Source organism: Podarcis cretensis, assembly GCF_951804945.1.
Source record: "Podarcis cretensis genome assembly, chromosome: 7".
Taxonomy (NCBI): domain Eukaryota; kingdom Metazoa; phylum Chordata; class Lepidosauria; order Squamata; family Lacertidae; genus Podarcis; species Podarcis cretensis.
The window spans coordinates 19,803,320-19,822,031 of NC_137176.1; the positions used below are offsets into that span (position 1 = coordinate 19,803,320).

General features: G+C 41.3%; 1 protein-coding gene across 5 annotated transcripts in view; it reads right to left on the reverse strand.

Moving 5' to 3' along the window:
* Positions 1 to 18,712, reverse strand: part of CDH10 (cadherin 10) — a 146,720-nt gene that overhangs the window by 13,146 nt on the left and 114,862 nt on the right. For all 5 annotated transcript variants that reach the window (XM_079984965.1, XM_079984964.1, XM_079984966.1 and 2 more), the window contains exons 6-7: positions 7,465 to 7,652; positions 3,273 to 3,526 (exon numbers count right to left, since the gene is read on the reverse strand). In XM_079984965.1, coding sequence (XP_079841091.1) covers positions 3,273 to 3,526; positions 7,465 to 7,652 — 442 coding nt within the window. The remainder of the gene's footprint in view (positions 1 to 3,272; positions 3,527 to 7,464; positions 7,653 to 18,712) is intronic.

Consider the following 18,712-nt stretch of genomic DNA (forward strand, 5'->3'; position numbering starts at 1 on the left):
ATTCTTTGGAGTGAAGACCTACCTTACTATATAATAAAAGCACAAAGCTGTCAACATGCAACCTCCTCCATTGGAGGATTTGTCCTGCTGCACCACAGTCCTGGATGTGCATGAAATCAGGGAACCTGCTATGATATTCTGGAAAGTTGTTTTTCACTTTGTTCTCTATGCAGGTCTTAAGATAACATAACAAAGTTTTGCACAGTAGCTCCAGAGATTACTGAGCAAGTGTTTGTCTATGTTTGGAGGGAAATTGAATGCCATTTTAAATCAAGATGGCAGACTGCACCTTTCAAAACTACAGTGGTGCCTCGCAAGACGAAAATAATCCGTTCCGCGAGTCTCTTCGTCTTGCGGTTTTTTCGTCTTGCTAAGCAAGCCCATTAGCGGCTTAGCGGCTTAGTGCTATTAGCAGCTTAGGGGCTTAGCGGATCAGCTGTTAAGCGGCTTAGCGGCTTAGCGGATCAGCTGATAAGTGGCTTAGCGGCTTAGAAAAAGGGGGGGGAACCGCAGGAACTCGCAAGACATTTTCGTCTTGCGAAGCAAGCCCATAGGAAATTCATTTTGCGAAGCACCTCCAAAACGGAAAACCCTTTCGTCTAGCGGGTTTTCCATCTTGCAAGGCATTCGTCTTGCGGGGCACCACTGTACAGTGATTTTTTTTTGTTGTTTCTTGGTGCCTGCCATTAAGCCTCTCCTCCTTACAGAGGGGAGGAGTTTTGAGCAGGAGCCGTTTCCCGCGTTGGCAGGGGGTGTTCCAGCCCCTGCCCAGCTTGCCTGGCCTGGCTGCTGTGCCACGTCCCCAGGCAGCCAACCAATCAGGTGGAGGCTTGGGGGTGGGGTTTTGTTGCTCACATGTGGCCGCGGCAGCACTTCCCTTTCATTCCGCTGCTGGTTTTCAGCGGATCAAGACCTCTGGAGGAGCTTGTTGGTTTTTGGGTGGTTTGGAGCGTGAGCAGCGAGAGCCAGGAGGAGCCATTCCTGCAGGGAAGCAGGGACTCAAGTATTTTGTCTTGGCAGCAGATTTCTGAGTGGAGTGCCTCAAGGGAAGCGGAATCATCAGCAGTTTGGAGACCGTGAGGTTTGGAGACTGGCTGGGGGGGGGGGGGTTTGCCTTGCATTTTCTGTGGGTTTCTGTTGCTTTGTCCCCTCTGGGTTTAACTGGCAAATTGGCACCAGCCACTTGGTTTTTCGCCTACCTCGTAGCAAATCGTCACAACTTTTAGGTATAGGTGGTTAGGCATTGGAATATGTTTGTGTATTGGAGGGCAGGGTGTGTCCACCACCTTCCCCTCTACTTTATGGGTAAAGGAATCCGGCGGTCGTGGATCCTGTCTGATGCCCTTGCTGGTGGCTAGGGCCATGGCACGACCCCGGTGACATCAGGGGGAGCTTTCAGTTGTACTTGCATCAACAGGCTCCTCCCACTGGTGGTTAACCCTTGTTAGACTCACCACTCCCTGAGGGGGTGGAGTCACACTCTGTTATTTTATCCAATGCCTAAGCCAATACCTCTCACATGCTGTAATCAATAAAGTTGTGACCTTTTTTTAGCCCATTAACCTAATATACTGTGTCCATGTGTCTTTCTTATCCCCAAGTGGGTGGCGGGTCCTTGAATCACAACTTAGAAATTATTTCTTCTAGTGGATTCCTAAATAGTGACTCTGGATAGCTGGGTTTAAGTAAAGAGGTTTTTTTCTTTTCTTTTCCTAGGAAAAACATCAGGTAATATATTCCTATAGAAATATTAACTGGTTTTCTGATGCCATATCGAAGCTTGCTAGGAAAAACAACAGGTAATATATTCCTATAGAAATATTAACTGGTTTTCTGATGCCATATCCAAGCTTGCCGAATACATTTGCCAGTACTTGTTTGCCCATTTTTTCTGCCACACATTCACATCTTTCATTAACTGTTGCTGAAATTCCTATTGTCATTCCAATAAATATCCAAACTGCATGGACAGACATTAATAAAGCTGTCATATAATGGAAACAATAGAATGGGATGAGAGATGAGCTTATGCCAATACAGAGCTTCCAGTCTTGGCATGGCCAGCTAACCTTCCTTTTTAGCTCATGTTTGGCTTATGCTATTGTCAAATATGACTGAAATTGATGAAGAAGCCAAACCAGAGTTCTTGTTACTTCTTGGTTGTATAAATATCACATATAAACAGTTGAGGAGGAGAAGTAAAATAACATGCTTCTGAAAACAAAACAAATCTATAGAGCTGAACCAAATATTCATGATAATGCTCCATTGTTCTCTGAACATTCATTGAATATGTAATAGCTGCAAAATGATATCTAATAATTGATTTTGAGATGTGTTTTCAATAATTACAACAATATTTGGCAGTAGATGGTATGCTATACTTAAGTCTTGGACTGCATTTGAAAATTGATATGCTATGACATAAGTTGAGTTTGGACAAGCATATCTGCTTAATAAGCTGAAATATCAGTGAATTGATTAGTTGTGCTTATGTGCCTTTGCTCCTGCTTTTACTTGAGGAATGGAATGAATAAACCAGCAACTCTTCCATTAACTGTAGATGCCTGGTAACTGCTTCAGAATAAGCCAGGACAATATACCATGGTTTTGTTGAAAACCTAGCATGTCCTGAAGCTGTTAACTATGGTTTTCCAATTAGTAAAAAATGGGAAATAATGAAAGATTTCATTGTTTTCTCCCACTGCGAAAGGGACATTCTAACTCACCCATTTTGAGATTTCATATTTGATGTTTGCCAAAACATTTGAATGCCAATTTTAGATTTAAAGTTGCATAGTCAATTTCAAAATTCTGCGTTTCAAGTTTAGATTTTTGGGGGTAACATTTTGGCTCTACAAAATAAGCTTCGGGGGGGGGTGACACAATGTTGTTTTGTCTTGTGTAGAGAGTGAGATATATACCTATAGACTAGTTTTTTTGGCCAAAAGTAAGTATCTGTCCCTAATACTATCAGAGAAGACAGAGCTACTGTTTCATTACAAAAATGAAAGACAGAAAGTCACAAAATTGCCTTGAAGTTTCATACTCTGGCCTGATAGGCTTCTGAGAATGTCATTCTACATGATCAAAACAACCTTCTTCAAGAATACAGTACGACTCAGTCCAGCTTAGAATACCTTAGAAATTCTTCTTTATCAAGTACCTCATGCCTACATTTCTATGCATCTCGCCAGTCAGAGTAACAATATCAGCTGAAATAACTAGATATAGAGATGTTATCAATCTAGGTTTTCGATTCTGGCCTTTACCTGATAGGACCTGCAGCAGAATCTGGATCTCGGGCCATCACAGTGCCTATGATTGTGCCCACCTCAATATCTTCATGGATCTCAAAAAGGTAAGAGGATCTGCTGAAAATGGGAGGCTCGTCCACATCTTCCACTGATATTTTCACAGTGGTTGTATCTTTGAAAGGTCCGAGGTAATAAAATCGTGGGTCGACATATAGATTCTCTGCCTCTACTTTCAAAGTATATAGCCTTCGATTCTCATAGTCCAGTGGCTGTAAGACAACATAGGGAGGGAACAAAGTCAATAACACAATGACACAACAATATGTTAAGTGTCAGAAAGTCACACTGTGAAAAGTGGGATAGCACAGCAAGCACCATTTGCCATTTATGTAATGGCAGCAATATCCCAGGTACCAAAGCACATACAATAATGACATATTCCAAGACACATATTGCTTGCTTTATGGTGTCGCACAGGAGTGGCTAACATGTGCCACCCCAAAATGTTGGGATACACCTGACTGTTGACCATGGGTTGGATGGGAGTTTAGAGTCCCAGATGTAGTGGGTTAAGTGTTGGGTCTCTATCCTGCTTTTGCCATGGACAAGTAGTCATGCATAACAACTAGTGACTCTAGATTGGGAGGGCAAATTTGTATTAAACACAAAGACACATTTAGTCAATTTGATGAGGACTGGGTGATCACGCAACTGAGAATAGGATTGCACATGTGCACTGGAAGGCTTCTCTTGAATACTGATTTCCCTTGAAGAACTGGAACGCTGGATTTAGACTGGTAGGGCTAGCCCAACCATTAGACAGAGTTAAACATGCAGTTCAGATACCCCCTGGTTCTTCCTCTTGAGCCATTCCCCTCTGTCAGATGACAGAGTTGTCCATGTGCAAGGCCTGTCCTAATTAGCCAGTTGGCTCTCACATATTGGAGAGAGATTTTCCACTGTCTTGCTTCTGTATATGAAATGGTGAGACGGCACCATCTTGTCACTAGGCAAAGCAGTGGCAGACTTTGGGCTCTCAAATTTCAGCGTCACCTTTTGCAACACTAACATTTGGTGGTGCGCACCACCTCTCACAGTCTGTTCTGCAGCATCACAGTGGTGTCCTTTGCGGTGTTCTGCCCAGCGCCACCGTACCAACAACATCACCCTAAAACCAACTCCGGGAAGAGTGAATAGGCCCTCTCCTCCTCCTCCTCCTCCTCCTCCTCCTCCTCCTCCTCCCCACTTGCCATCTCCCTGTGGACACAACCTGCATCACTGCTCAGAAGAAGAAAACAATTTGAGTGGAGACTGCTATTCCTTTCCCTTGCTTTTGGAACCGCTCGCAGAAGAAGCAGAGGGTTCTGGGATGTGGCCGTAAGCCTCCTGCTGGGATCTGAGTAGTTGCCCAATGATGCTAGTCCTGAACTTGGCACTGAATCAGACTCTTCTTCCAATTGGGGAAAAGGATGGGTGTGCATTGTGGGGAAGATGTCTACCACTAGAACAGTTGCCTGGCCATTGAATCAGCTACTCATGTCCTCCTTGCCCTCAATAGTACTGCAGCTGAAGCAGGAGCACTGCACAATTGTTCAGACCATGAACTGGCACCCACACTGTGGAGAATGCACATGTGCCAAAATGTTATGATCCAGTTTAGTACCTAGGGATCTGTTTTTCCCAGCCATTTGTCAAGAAAGTTTGAAACGAGTGTCTCAAATGCAATTTGAGAAGAGGCAGATCTACACATCATTGCATCAGATCAGAAGTGGTGACATGACTGAATGCTTTTGGAAACCCATTACACCTGGAAAAATTGATTCCAGAGAAAAGGATTTCCTTTTGATATGCTAACTTTGAAAGTTCAGGGTTCCTCCCTGCCCACTGGCAAATAATTTTAGAAACACTGTCCTCAATGAAATGACCTGGTCTAGTTTTATCAGCATATCTGCTGTTTTTGTGACCTTGGATTCAGTGGGCAAGTCACTACTTCCTAACTACCTTCTAATGCAATGGAGTGGTTGCTGCGACTATGCAGTGAGACAATCCCATCCATGCCTGTATGCATCAAATTGTCAGAAGTATTTGATGTAAAAACAAATACTTCACTTGACTCTTCTGTCTTCAGCTCTCAAGTAGCAAATCTTTAGGTAATAGCAGTTTCCCTGCAAAATCCAGGGTCTCATCATCAGCACCATATCAAGCAGTTTTATAGACCACAACATTGGTCAAGCGACCACCATAAGGCTAATTTTATGAATATATATATATATATATATATATATATATATATATATATCCTGAATTTAAATTATCTTATGGAAAATCTGTGCATAACCTGGTTCATTTACATTGCATTTCATGAATCTGACATCAGTGAAATTTTGGCAAAATATATGTGACATTTTGTCAGCAAGTGCTTTTTAAAGTGAGAAGATGAAAAGTTTTGGAGTTATAATTAGAATACTTCTTTTTTTTTTGGGGGGGGGGTGGATAGACAAGAGATTCCATTCTCCGATTTCTCTGTGACTGCAGATGAAAAGTGGTAGCTAATTAATGATTTCCAGGGAATGAACAAGCTGAGAGAAAGTGCAGCTTGTCTGACATTGGAGCAAAGCTTCATTAGCATGCACAGTATAACAGAGAGATATCAAAAGGTGGACCCAAAATGGATTCTGGAGACATTTTTGAATTTATTTCCCCTCAAATCTTTAAAGTTAAATTAGTACTCACGAAGGATGCCAGACTGTCTTGGCACTTAAATCTTCTATTTACTCTGAAGTTATATTACGTTGGCAACAAACGCTCTCTTCCCGCATTATTGAGACTCTCCTCCCTCCATCTTAACCTTGTTCTCAAGGAGAACTTTACGTTGTACATGCTAATTATGTCTCAAATATATTCTCAGGTTTTCAAACTGCCAAAGGTAATGCACCTCAATGCAACAATCTGTCTTCTGAATAGATACTGAGAGGGAGACACAGAATAGCTATGTGGACACCCATTCATTGTGGCTATGCAGGACCTTAACCCCTTGAGAAACTGCTCTGGAACTATGAAAACTCTGTTGGCTTCCCACAAATCTCTAAGGCACTTTCTCTCAAAATTTCCCTGAATTTTGCTTTGGCAAAATATGGCAACAGCTCTAATGATGACAGCCTTTCCTCTTTTGATACAAATATGAAATACTTTGCATTTGGGTCCACTCTTCTACCTCTGAATGCAATACTGTTAAAATATTTTTCCTACAATAAGCAACCTTGGCTAAATTGAAAGGTACGGCAAATAACTTAGGGTTACCAGACGTCCCCGTTTCCTGGGGATAGTCCCTAGATTCACAAATCTGTCCCCAGACAAAATCCATCCCGGAATGTCTCCGGATTTCATTTAATTTCCCCTGATTTATATTTTAAGTGTTGCAGATTTATTAGTAGGGTGATTAGTATTGCGTGATTGGTTCAACGGCACAAGACACATCATATGGGGACTTCCGGTGAGGCAAAATGGCAGGCGCCATAGCAGCAAGCAGCTCCTGAAGCCAGCCGGAGCCAACTCCGCTACCAGTCTGGCTCCGGGCTGCTGAGACTGCCGCTGCAACAGCCACTGCTGAGGGGGAACTGGGGACGCGCGGCGCGTCAACTGGGGGGAACCGCTGACACACACACCCTGTGACCCAAATCGAGCCAGGAGCGAGAGCGCCCGGCCACCCGGCCGACTGCCCAGCAGCGCTCCGGGGCCAGGAAAACCCTGGAGCCGACGCAGGGAGAAAGGGGAGAGGAGAAGGAGAAGGAAGAGAGAGGAAGGAGAAAAAAGAGGGAGCCCCAACCTTGCCGCACTGCTGCAGGCACCACCGCTGAGGAGGAGAGGTAGGAGAGCACCAGGAGGGCAAGGACACGTGGCCGAGCCCAGGCCTGACCTGAGCCTACTCCATGGCAGCTAGCGCTCCAAGAGAGCAGGCCGGAACCCAGAGGAAGGCTGTGCAACAAAGGAGACCACAGAAGAGAAGTGTCCCCGGATTCTTTGAAAAAAAATCTGATAACCTTAAAATAACTGCACAGCTATAATTGTGGAATCTAAAACGGAGCTACATGGCATTTCTGGACAACCAACAAACTTTTAATAATGGTACCAACCCTGCAAAATATAAAATGTAATTTCAAAGCTGATTATTTTAAAGCACACAGTAGTTCATGGAGATAATATGCACCTTTCGCACTGTGATAACTCCTTCCTGTGTCTCCTTCTGTGTAACAATGTCAAACATATCCCTTCCATCACCATCAATAATGCGGTATTCAAGTTCTGCGTTCCTCCCAATGTCTGCATCAGAGGCTTTTATGGTTCCAATGGCAGTGCCAACTGGGGAGGATTCTGGGATACGAAGGTGGACTGAGCCTGCAAAGAAGAAACAGTCAGAAATACATAAGCATTTGTTAGTTACAAATCATGTGTGATTAACAGCAGAATCCCATAATGTCTACCCAGAATTAGAAGTATATCCCACTGAATTCTCTGGCAGTTACTCTAAGGTATAGGATTTCAGTTTCATGAATCCATAGCTTTAGCCACTAATTCAAGAGACATAACTTTGGGAAACCTTGTATGTGAGAAGGCTTATTCTATCTGTCCAACTTCCCAATGGGCTTTTCCAACAGCGAGCCCCTATCATAACTTTAGGTTTGAACATTTAAAGTAGATTAAAGGGCTCTGCCACCCTACTGCAACAAATCCAGTTAAAAATGGACTTTTGCAGTTTGGAAAGTGATGTGAAATGTATTGCAAAGTGTGGAATGAGAGAATGATTAATGGGAAGGCTTGAAGCAGGTCTTAGTTCTGGAACATTAGTTTTTCACACCAGAATTTATCCTATATATGCCAGTCTTTCTCATTTTGAAGTTGACTGAATCCACGAAGTCATGCCTTTAATCCAGCAAGCCGGTCTTATTTGAAGTTCACTTTCAAACATGGCATTAAAGCACTTTTAACAAAGGAGGAGCGGATGAGTTGCCCAACAGCACCAACAGTTGCTTGGCTGCAGGTAAAATTTCACCTAATCAATTGTATATTCAAATACATATTCAAACACATGCTACCAAAAACGCTCCCCAGTTTTGTTTAATACTGATGCTGGAAAACACTTCTCATGTCTTCGGGAGCTTCCCGTAAGTGTGAATAAGCCTTCCTCACTGATATTAATATTACAGCATTCTGATAATAACTGCATAAGAGGTGTTCAATTTCATTAGTCCCCTTGATACATGGTCAAGTCAGCAAATCAGATAAGAGATAAGAGCAGTTTAGTGTACAATTTCACATTTGACATGAATTTTATTGATTCCTCTTTTAAGAAAGAATCAATAAGGCCTTCAGCACTTCCATGAATCAAGCACTTTTTAGGCCCTTTCATGAACCTATTAGTTTTGTTACTTTTAACGTGGTATAAGTCTCATTAATAAAGAGTCTGTCAAGGGAAAGGGGAGGAATGCTTAATAAAAAAAAGATGGCCCATTGCAGAAGGAGGGAGTTTGGGTTATGTATGCATCTGTAGATATAAATTTGCTCTGAAGGGACTTAGCAAACATCCTCTACAGTAGATGGAAGGAGCGTGTGACCAAAATAACAATGGAAATGAAATGAAATACAGGAAATCTATTTAGAACAGAGAGTGAACCTTCAGCTGATAACATACTGATGTCTAGAATACTGTATTATTCGCTTTCATACGAATCATAGTACCAATACATATGTGGGGAAATACTAAATAAGCTGTGTCAATCAGTCAGAAGAAAACATTGTTTTCATAGTGACTAAGCAGACTTTCCTCTGAAAACAATGTACACTGCAGCAATTTTTTTTAAAATTCAAAATGCTCATGGTTAAAGGGTTATGATTGCAGCTATGCAGATTAAAGTTTACTTTCCATTAAGTTGTAGGAAAGCTTGATTACAATAAGATCAGAAAGCTGAAACATTATCCCACTTAAACTTATCCCCCTTTTCTGCTGCCGTTGCTTAAAATTGGTCTAAACATCTGAATATTATTGTTGACTGCCTGCATTGTATATGCACATTTTATGTGAACTCTGCAGAAGTAGCAAATGGGTTCTCTTTGTGTGTGCATGGAGAACCAATAACATGGCATGTGTCATTCCCACATCTTGCCACCGATAGACAAGTCAGCCTTCAGAGATGAAGCACACATTACTAGGATGAAAAAGGTAAATGACCCCTGGATGGTTAAGTCCAGTCAAAGGTGACTATGGGGTTGTCACACTCATCTCACTTTCAGGCTGAGGGAGACGGTGTTTGTCCACAGACAGCTACTCCGGGTCATGTGGCCAGCATGACTAAACCGCTTCTGGCACAACAAAACACACAGCGGTACCTATTTATCTACTTGCACTGGAGTGCTGCTAGGTTGCTAGGAGCTGGGACAGAGCAACAGTAGCTCACCCCATCGTGGGGATTCGAAATGCCAACCTTCTGATCGGCAAGCCCAGTGGTTTAGACCACAGTGCCACCTGCATCTTTACTATTGTCTCCTGGTGGTAGACATGCCCCATCCAGTCAGAAGCATTTAGAAGTACTTATCTAGTGACTCATCATCACCATCAGGTTGACCATCTCCATGCCTCAAGTTGACCCTCCTGGAAGATGTCTGGGCCTATGGTCACCCATTGAGTACATGCAAATAGTATGTCCCTTGCCACAGAGACCATGTATGATAGCACTGCTGGGATAACCCTGGTCTGTGGCTCCAACTCTTAGATATCTTCCAGTTTAGCCATCCCATCCGGAATCGCCACCCTGTGTTCATTCACATATGGTCAGAGAAACTGTTCTTGCAAAATTCTTTATTGACTCTTTTCTATATTGCATTCCTGCTGTTGTTGTTGTTGTTTTCAGCAACACTCATGGCAATTTTTGTATAATTTAAACAAAAAAAAAAAATCCTTCCAGTAGCACCTTAGAGACCAACTAAGTTTGTTATTGGTATGAGCTTTCTTGTGCATGCACACTTCTTCAGATTGGTCTTCAGAAGAAGTGTGCATGCACACGAAAGCTCATACCAATAACAAACTTAGTTGTCTCTAAGGTGCTACTGGAAGGAATTTTTTTATTTTGTTTCGACTACGGCAGACCAACACGGCTACCTACCTGTATAATTTAAAATGCAGTTACCACTCCAACCTGTCCAATGTGGACAAGGAAAGCACTGTCAAGTCTTTAAGTTACTTGTTTGTTGGCAGTTCAATGATAAGTAAAGAGCCAAGTCTTTATCAAGAGGAAACAATACAAATATGTAAGACCATTCAATGGCAAACTTTTAAATACATTAGAAAGGAACTTTGCTGAGTGGAACTTACTTGTAGATAACAGTACAGAGAGGGTCTTTGTCATAGAGAATTACATTGCGGCATTATACACCATGACAGTGTGTAAACTCTATTCCCTTGTATGTTATTGCAGTGGTGCAGAACCTGCTATTCTGTGGCTTGATCTTGACACTGGAATGGGAAGATCTGGACCTTCCTTCCTTTCAGATGCACCCTTCCTTCTAAAGCTTCTGAACATTACTATGGAACTATGGAACAGAGCAAAATAAGTGTAGTTCCTGCATACTTGTGCTAATGTACAAAAGGATTCCAAGAGTCAAAGTCAATGTTACCATAGTAATCTCAGATTCTTGTATTCCTTTTGACACTTGGGAGCAATAATAACTCAATTTAAACAAGCAAAATCATTCGACTGATAATGGTAAAATAATGGGTGCTGCAACATCAGCCACCTTTGGTATGTTATCAAAGGGTTGCAGAAGAATGTGACAGCACCAAACAAATGGAAAACACAAAGGAAACTGTTTCTCGATACCAAGAGTTTTCAGTCTCTCTAAAATATGCTTTCTGTTTTGTTTTGTTTTAAATAATATTTATTAAATTTTAGTTTAACAATAAAATACATAGATAATAACACAGTCTTTTCCAATATCCACATTTCATATTCATCTTTGGACTTCCTCACAACCCTTCTTCCTGCTTTCTAAACTCATAAATTTTACCAGCAAATTATTAACTTGGTTTAATTCATATAATATAATTTTCCAATATTAATATCTCAAATTTTAGGATTTAACATACTCTTATTGAAACTTAATCATAAAATGTTACTTATCCAAAATTTATCTTTTCATCTTCCAATTAAATTTAAATTTATATTCTTTATACCTAGTTTGTTGAAGCCATGTTTTTGCTAATCTTACATCTTTCTTAACATTCATACAATTTACAATGTTTTTGTAGATAGTCCTTAAATTTCTTCCAGTCTTCCTCCACCAGTTCTTCTCCCAGGTCTTGGATTCTGCCAGTCATCTCCGCCAATTCCATATAGTCTATCAGTTGCATCTGCCATTCTTCCAGTGTGGGTAATTCTTGAGTTTTCCAGCTTTTAGCGATGAGTATCCTTGCTGCTGTTGTAGCATACATAAAAAGGATTCGATCCTTCTTTTGCACGCTCTGATCAACAATACCTAAGAGAAAGGCCTCTGGTTTCTTAAGGAAGGTATACTTAAATACCTTTTTCAGTTCATTATAAATCATTTCCCAGAAAACCTTCACTCTAGGGCAAGTCCACCAGAGGTGAAAGAATGTTCCTTCAGCTTCTTTACACTTCCAACATTTATTATCAAACACATGGTATATCTTTGCAAGCTTGACTGGAGTCATGTACCACCTATATATCATTTTCATAATGTTTTCTTTCAAGGCATTACATGCCGTAAATCTCAAACCTGTGGTCCATAACTTTTCCCAGTCAGCAAACATGATGTTATACCCTATGTCCTGTGCCCATTTTATCATGGCTGATTTAACCGTTTCATCCTGTGTATTCCATTTTAACAGCAAGTTATACATTCTTGAAAGTATCTTAGAGCTGGGTTCTAACAGTTCTGTTTCTAACTTTGATTTTTCCACCTGGAATCCTATCTTTTTGTCCAACTTAAAAACTTCTTTAATCTGAGCATAATGTAGCCAATCTCGCACTTTGTCTTTTATTTTCTCCATACTCTGCAACCTCCAGTTATCTCCATCTTTTTCTATTATTTCCCAATATTTCGGCCATTTGGCCTCCATATTGAGTTTTTTCAGGGCCTTAGCCTCCATTGGTGATAACCACCTTGGGGTCTTGTTTTCCAATAAGACTTTATATTTCAACCAGACGTTAAATACTGCTTTTCTGACAACATGGTTCTTGAAAGTCTTATGTATTTTAGCCTTGTCATACCACAGATATGCATGCCAACCAAACGCATTGTTGAATCCTTCCAAATCTAAAACATCAGTGTTCTCAAGAAGTAGCCAGTCTTTCAACCAGCAGAAAGCTGCTGATTCATAATACAACTTTAGGTCTGGCAGGGCAAAGCCCCCTCTTTCTTTAGCATCAGTTAATATCTTAAACTTAATTCTGGGCTTTTTGCCCTGCCAGACAAATTTTGAAATATCTCTCTGCCACCTCCCAAAACACTCCATTTTGTCCACAATCTGCAAAGTTTGAAACAAAAACAACATTTTTGGCAATACATTCATCTTAATAGCAGCAATACGACCTGTCAAGGAAAGTTTCAATCTTGACCAAACATCTAGATCCCTTTTAATTTCAGACCAACATTCTTCATAATTGTCTTTAAATAAATTCCTGTTCTTCGCTGTTATGTTTACCCCTAGGTATCTTACTTTTTTAACCACATTTAATTCTGTCTCTTTCTGAAACCTTTCTGATTCTGAAGAAGTCAAATTTTTTTCTAAGACCTTGGTTTTTTGCTTATTAAGTTTAAATCCCGCCACTCGACCAAACTCATAAATCAGTTGCAATACCCTTTTAGTACTAGGCTCTGGCTCCTGTAGGGTCAAAACTAGGTCATCTGCAAATGCTTTCAGTTTATATTGTTTCGCTCCGACCTGGATACCTTCCACCAACCGGTCTCCTCTGATCATATTCAAGAGCACTTCTAGGACCGATATAAATAACAAAGGGGATATAGGGCAACCTTGTTGTGTTCCTTTTTCAATTCTAAACTCTTCTGTCACCACATTGTTAACTATCAGTTTTGCCTTTTGCTCTGAATAAATTGCCTCTATCCCATTGTAAAACCCCCGCCCCACTCCCATTCCTTCCAAATTTTTCTTCATAAACTTCCAGGAGATATTGTCAAAGGCCTTCTCCGCGTCTATAAATATCAAGACTGCTTTTGTATTAATGTTTGTTTGCAAGAGTTCCAAAATATCAATAATGTTCCTTGTGTTTGCAAACAAATGTCTACCTGGGAGAAAGCCTGCCTGGTCCTTGTGAATTACTTCATTTAAAACTTTTTTAAATCTACTTGCTAAAATGTCTGCAAATATTTTGTAATCCACATTTAGGAGGGAGATGGGGCGGTAATTCTTAAGTTGTGTCTTTTCAGTTTCTAGTTTGGGTATCAATGTGATGAAAGCTTCTTTCCACGACTCCAGTGCCTTCTTCCCCTCCATAATTTCATTGCAAACCTCCATTAATGGATGTATCAAATAGTCTTTCAATGTCTTATAATATTTGGAGGTAAGCCCATCTGGCCCTGGAGACTTGCCCAGTTGCATGTTCTGAATGGCCTCCTCAATCTCTAATTGTGTTATTTTATAATTCAGGATTGTTCTATTCCGCAGAGACAACTTTGGTAAACCATTCTTCTTTAGAAACTGTTCTATCTCTGATTCATTTTGCGGCCCTTGAGTATATAGTTGTTTGAAATATCTCTGGAAGCACTTTCTGATTTCCACTGGGTTCTGAATATTTCTTCCCTCAATTTCTAAATTTGTTACTGTGTTCAGCTTTTGTCTCTTTTTCAGCTGCCATGCTAGCAGCTTTCCACATTTATTTGCCGATTCAAAGGATCTTTGTTTCATTAACTTTACTTTCCATTCCACTTCCTGGTTTATCAGTTTTGAATATTGTGCTTGATAATGTTTGATTTCTCTTAATATCTCCTTTGATTTCGGTCTCGATCTTAACTTCTTCTCGCCTTCTTTAATTTTCTCCAAGATCTTATCTTTCTTATCGTTCTGTACTTTTTTCTTAATAGTATTCTGTTGTATCAGAAACCCCCTCATGACCGCCTTACTTGCGTCCCAGACAGTTCTTTTTTCCACCGTAGTGTTCAGGTTTATCTCAAAATAGTCCTTCAAAGCTTTTTGGGCCTTTTTAATAATGTCCTGATCTCTAAACAAATTGTCATTCATTCTCCATCTAAAGGAGCCGGTTGGAATTAATCTCATATCCATCTTCACCGCATTATGGTCGGAGCAAGTCTTTAGGCAGATTTCCACTTTTTTTTATCTTGGGTGCCAGGCCTCTGGTTATCCAAATTTGGTCGATTCTTGTCCATGTCAGTTGGGCTTCAGAAAAGAATGTTCCTTCTCTTCCTAGAGGGTTCTTTGTTCTCCAAATGTCAATCAAGTCCATGTTGTCAGTCATTTCAAAGAATGTTTTCGGTAGTCTGCCGTCTTTTGTCACGTTTTGGCTATGTGACTTGTCCATATTGGTTGATACCACTCCATTCATATCTCCCATCATGATGATGTTATCATAGTCCAGATAGTCCAGCATAATCTCATGCAGCTTCTTGTAGAATTCCAATTTTCCCTCATTTGGCGCATAAATTCCTAATAACAAAAACTTTTCTCCTTGGGTCTGGATCTCAATTGCCAAAATTCGTCCTTGTTCATCTTTAAATAAAAATTTTGGTGACAGGCTCTCTTTTGCATATATCACCACACCTCTTTTCTTTACTCAATCCGATGAGATAAATTCTTGGCCTATTCTTTTATTTATTAACACTTTTCTATGTAGCCTAGTCACATGTGTTTCTTGCAAGCAAATAACGTCCAATTGCTCTTTTTTCAAAATATGAAATATCCTTCTCCTTTTCTCCGGAATGTTGGCGCCATTTATGTTCCAACTCAGAAGTTGCAGAGACATCCTGGTCAAATCTGTTATTGTTCTAGTGGTGGTATCTTTTTATCCTGGTCTACAGACCCCAGAGGTGTAGGTGTGGGTACAAGCTGTGGTCCAGCCCCTGAGGGTCTTTCAATCCCTTTCTGAAGGTCCTCTCACTAAGTATTCAAAAATTTATCTCTGTCTTCAGCTGTTTTAATTTTGACCTTCTTCCCCCTGAACGTAAAAGATAGTCCTTGTGGAAATTCCCACCTAAAGATAATCAAGTTGCTCCTCAACAGCTTGACTAATTCAAGGTAGGTAGATCTAAGACCCAAAAGTTGTTTAGGAATGTCCTTGTAAATCTCTGTTCTTTTGTCCAAAATTTCAAGTGACTTTCCGTAATGTAGTCCTAGTATTTTATCCCTTTCCTCCTTGGATCTCAGGGTAATCAAACAGTCTCTGGGCTTGTCCTTCCTTGTAAGTTTCCCAAGCCTGAAAGCAGTCACAATTTTAAAGTCCTTTTCCTCCTCCAAAGGCCACCACTTGGGAAATTCTTTTGTTAAAAACTCAGTTAAGTTCCCTTGTTCATGTTCAAGTTCTGGTATAAACCTCAATTTTAGGTTATTTTCCCTGGCCCGAAGTTCAATCATAGACAGGTAGGCCTGTTGTTCCCCAACCTGCTTATGGAGTGGTCTCACCTCCTGCTCCAATACTGCAGTTTTCTGAATGGCTTCCTCTGCCAATTTCCGATTTTCTACAGTGGATTCAGATAAATTGCTAATTGCTTGAGCATTCGAAATAACTTGTTCAGTTAACTTGTTAACAGAGTCTCTGGTCTGATCAATCTTTGCCGTTTGTTCATCCACCTTTTTATCTAGGCCTTCCAATTTTTCAAGTATTTTGTCTAATACTGAAGCAGTTCCACCTGCTGCCATATCTTCACCCAACAGCTGCTCACTTTCTTCTAGTTCCAAAACATCAGGGACCGATGATCTGCGCGGCTGGGAAAGTAAATTCAAAGTTGTTTGCTTTTTTCCTTTACCCGCTCTTGTTTGTCTCCCAGTGCCGCTCATTCCACTTCTGTCTATGAGTCAAGGTCAAACTGAGTATGTTCTCATGGGAATCCACAAGCCCATAAGATAAACAACCAAATAGGAGGAAAGGAAACCAAAAGGAAAGTCACGTATAGTTGTAAATCCAAAAATCCTCTAGGGGGAGTCCACTTATATTGTAGGGAAGAAGTCAAATTAATTAATATCAGTTATTAAAATTTTCCAAACTTCAATACTTTAAAAAGAATATCCAAACAGCCTTTAATTTCTTGAAAACCCTTCAGCAGTTGTATTTAGCAGAGTTGGTCTCAATATATAACAATGTCTCAATAAGTGCAGGATGTAACAGTTCAAAGCAACAGTTCCATTTAGGCTCAGCTAATACTGGCTCCAGCAACAAAATATCAAAGTCTTGCAATCTGACAGTTCTGGTGTCTAGGCAGTCCGACTGCCTGGGATTCTTTGTCAATTTGTAAATCCAACAGTGGAGGTATCACACAGTTCATGAATTAAAATAAAGCTTTCAAAAGTTGAGTCCTAAAGTAGCTTAAATAGATGTAAGAATTGATTGTCTTTTGACACCTCTTCAAAGGCTCCAGACATCAAAGCCTTTGCTTTAGATCTTAAGCAGTGGCAAGAGACGGACTTCCTGGTTACGTCTCTCGTTTTTAGCCGAATTAGCAAAAATTTTGGTCCCAAACCTTGTCTTTTCTTATCTTACTCACAAGTTGTTGGTTTCAAGCCGAATGATTCCAGGAAAAGAGGACAGCGCTCGCCGACAGCAGCTACGCGGCTTCACTCCGCAGAAAGAGCGATTGACTCACAGCACCGCGCTAACCCTTCCACGTTCCGAGACCCCTTACGGGGTCCCTTCTGCGTTTTGGGGGGCGCTCCTGGTGCCCGCCGAGTCCCACAGCCACAGGCTTACGCTACCTGTGGTTTCCCGATGTGGGTCTCCGCTGCGCCGTAGCGGACGACCCGTTCCTGCGGAGCTCCCTCTTCCCGGTTAGGAGAGAGCAGCCATTGCCGGACGCGCCGCCTCCGGAAGTCCTCTAAAATATGCTTTCTGGGGGGGAGGGGGGAGAGAAAGATTCAATATATTACAAAGTACAAACTCCCTCTGTTTCCCTTGTGCTTTTTCAATACAGTCATACCTCGGGTTGCAGACACTTCAGGTTGTGTTTTTTTGGGTTACGGACCGCCGAAACCCAGAAGTACCGGAACGGGTTACTTCCAGGTTTTGACGGTCGTGCATGAGCAAAAGTGCTAAATCACAACCCACACATGTGCAGATGCAGGTTACGAACACTGCGAGTTGTAAACATGCATCCCGCACAGATCACGTTCGCAACCCGAGTGTCCACTGTATAGACAATGTTATTCAGGAGGCATTTTTAAGTCTGGTTGTCATTGTTTTCTAAAAAAACCAACGCTTGGTAGCTCAGGAGGCAGGGTTTAAAAAACTGAGTAGTACTTTTACTAATGTGCTTTTAGTAACATTTATTTACTCTAATTCAGTATGCATATGCCTCCAACAATATTTTTAACAAGGGTTCTCTTTTCTAGATATTTCACTGAAGAAGGATTAAACAGGGTTTTTGCGGATCAATACAAATATTCCGGGCACCTCTTTTTTACGTTTTACGTTATGGCATGCTAAGACTGAATATCACCTCACATAACTTGCAGCAGATCTTAAAGTTGTTAAAAACAATGACACATAGAATTTGCATCCATGGGACAGCTGGGGGGGGGGCTATGCTCCTATTTCTTCCTCTCTCAGGCTATGTGTCTCTGTGCGTGTGTCCATCTACAAAGTTAATAAGTCAAAAGAATTATTCTAGAGAGTGCAAGTCTAACCAAAAGTGACATGTGGATGCTAAGTTCAAATGAGAGTATGTGTGTTTGTGTGCAAGTGTGTCTGTGTAGAGGAGGGAGGTTTGAAATATCCATTGAAGCCTATGTTTGAGCATAGCATCAACCTCAATATTACCACGGGCCTTTCCTCGCAACTCGAGCCAATGTGTAGTAAAAGCTGCACAGAATTGGGTGGGTGCTCAGCCAGGGCGCTGGTGCTTCCAGGGCAGTGCCTTGCACATCGGGGCCCAGATCCGATCGCCTGGGTGGTGCTCAGTAATTTTCAAAAAAAGCATACGGCGAGAAAGATGGCAAGCAAGTTAAGAGAGCGCGAGAGGAGTTCTCTGCAGTTCAGTAGGCCAGATACATGCCTTTATCCTGCTGTGTGTTGTGTGTATGTGTGTAACCTCATTGACTTTACCACAGTAACCTGATTATTTACTAGGTCGGAAGCACATACACCAGAATGTGCCTTCCACACCCATCCCATTGTTTTGGGCACGGCATCTTCATCCATGCCCCAACTAGCGTGCTGCTGCGATGTCATGATGCGGGGGCCAATTTGGTGCCTCTGCCTGCC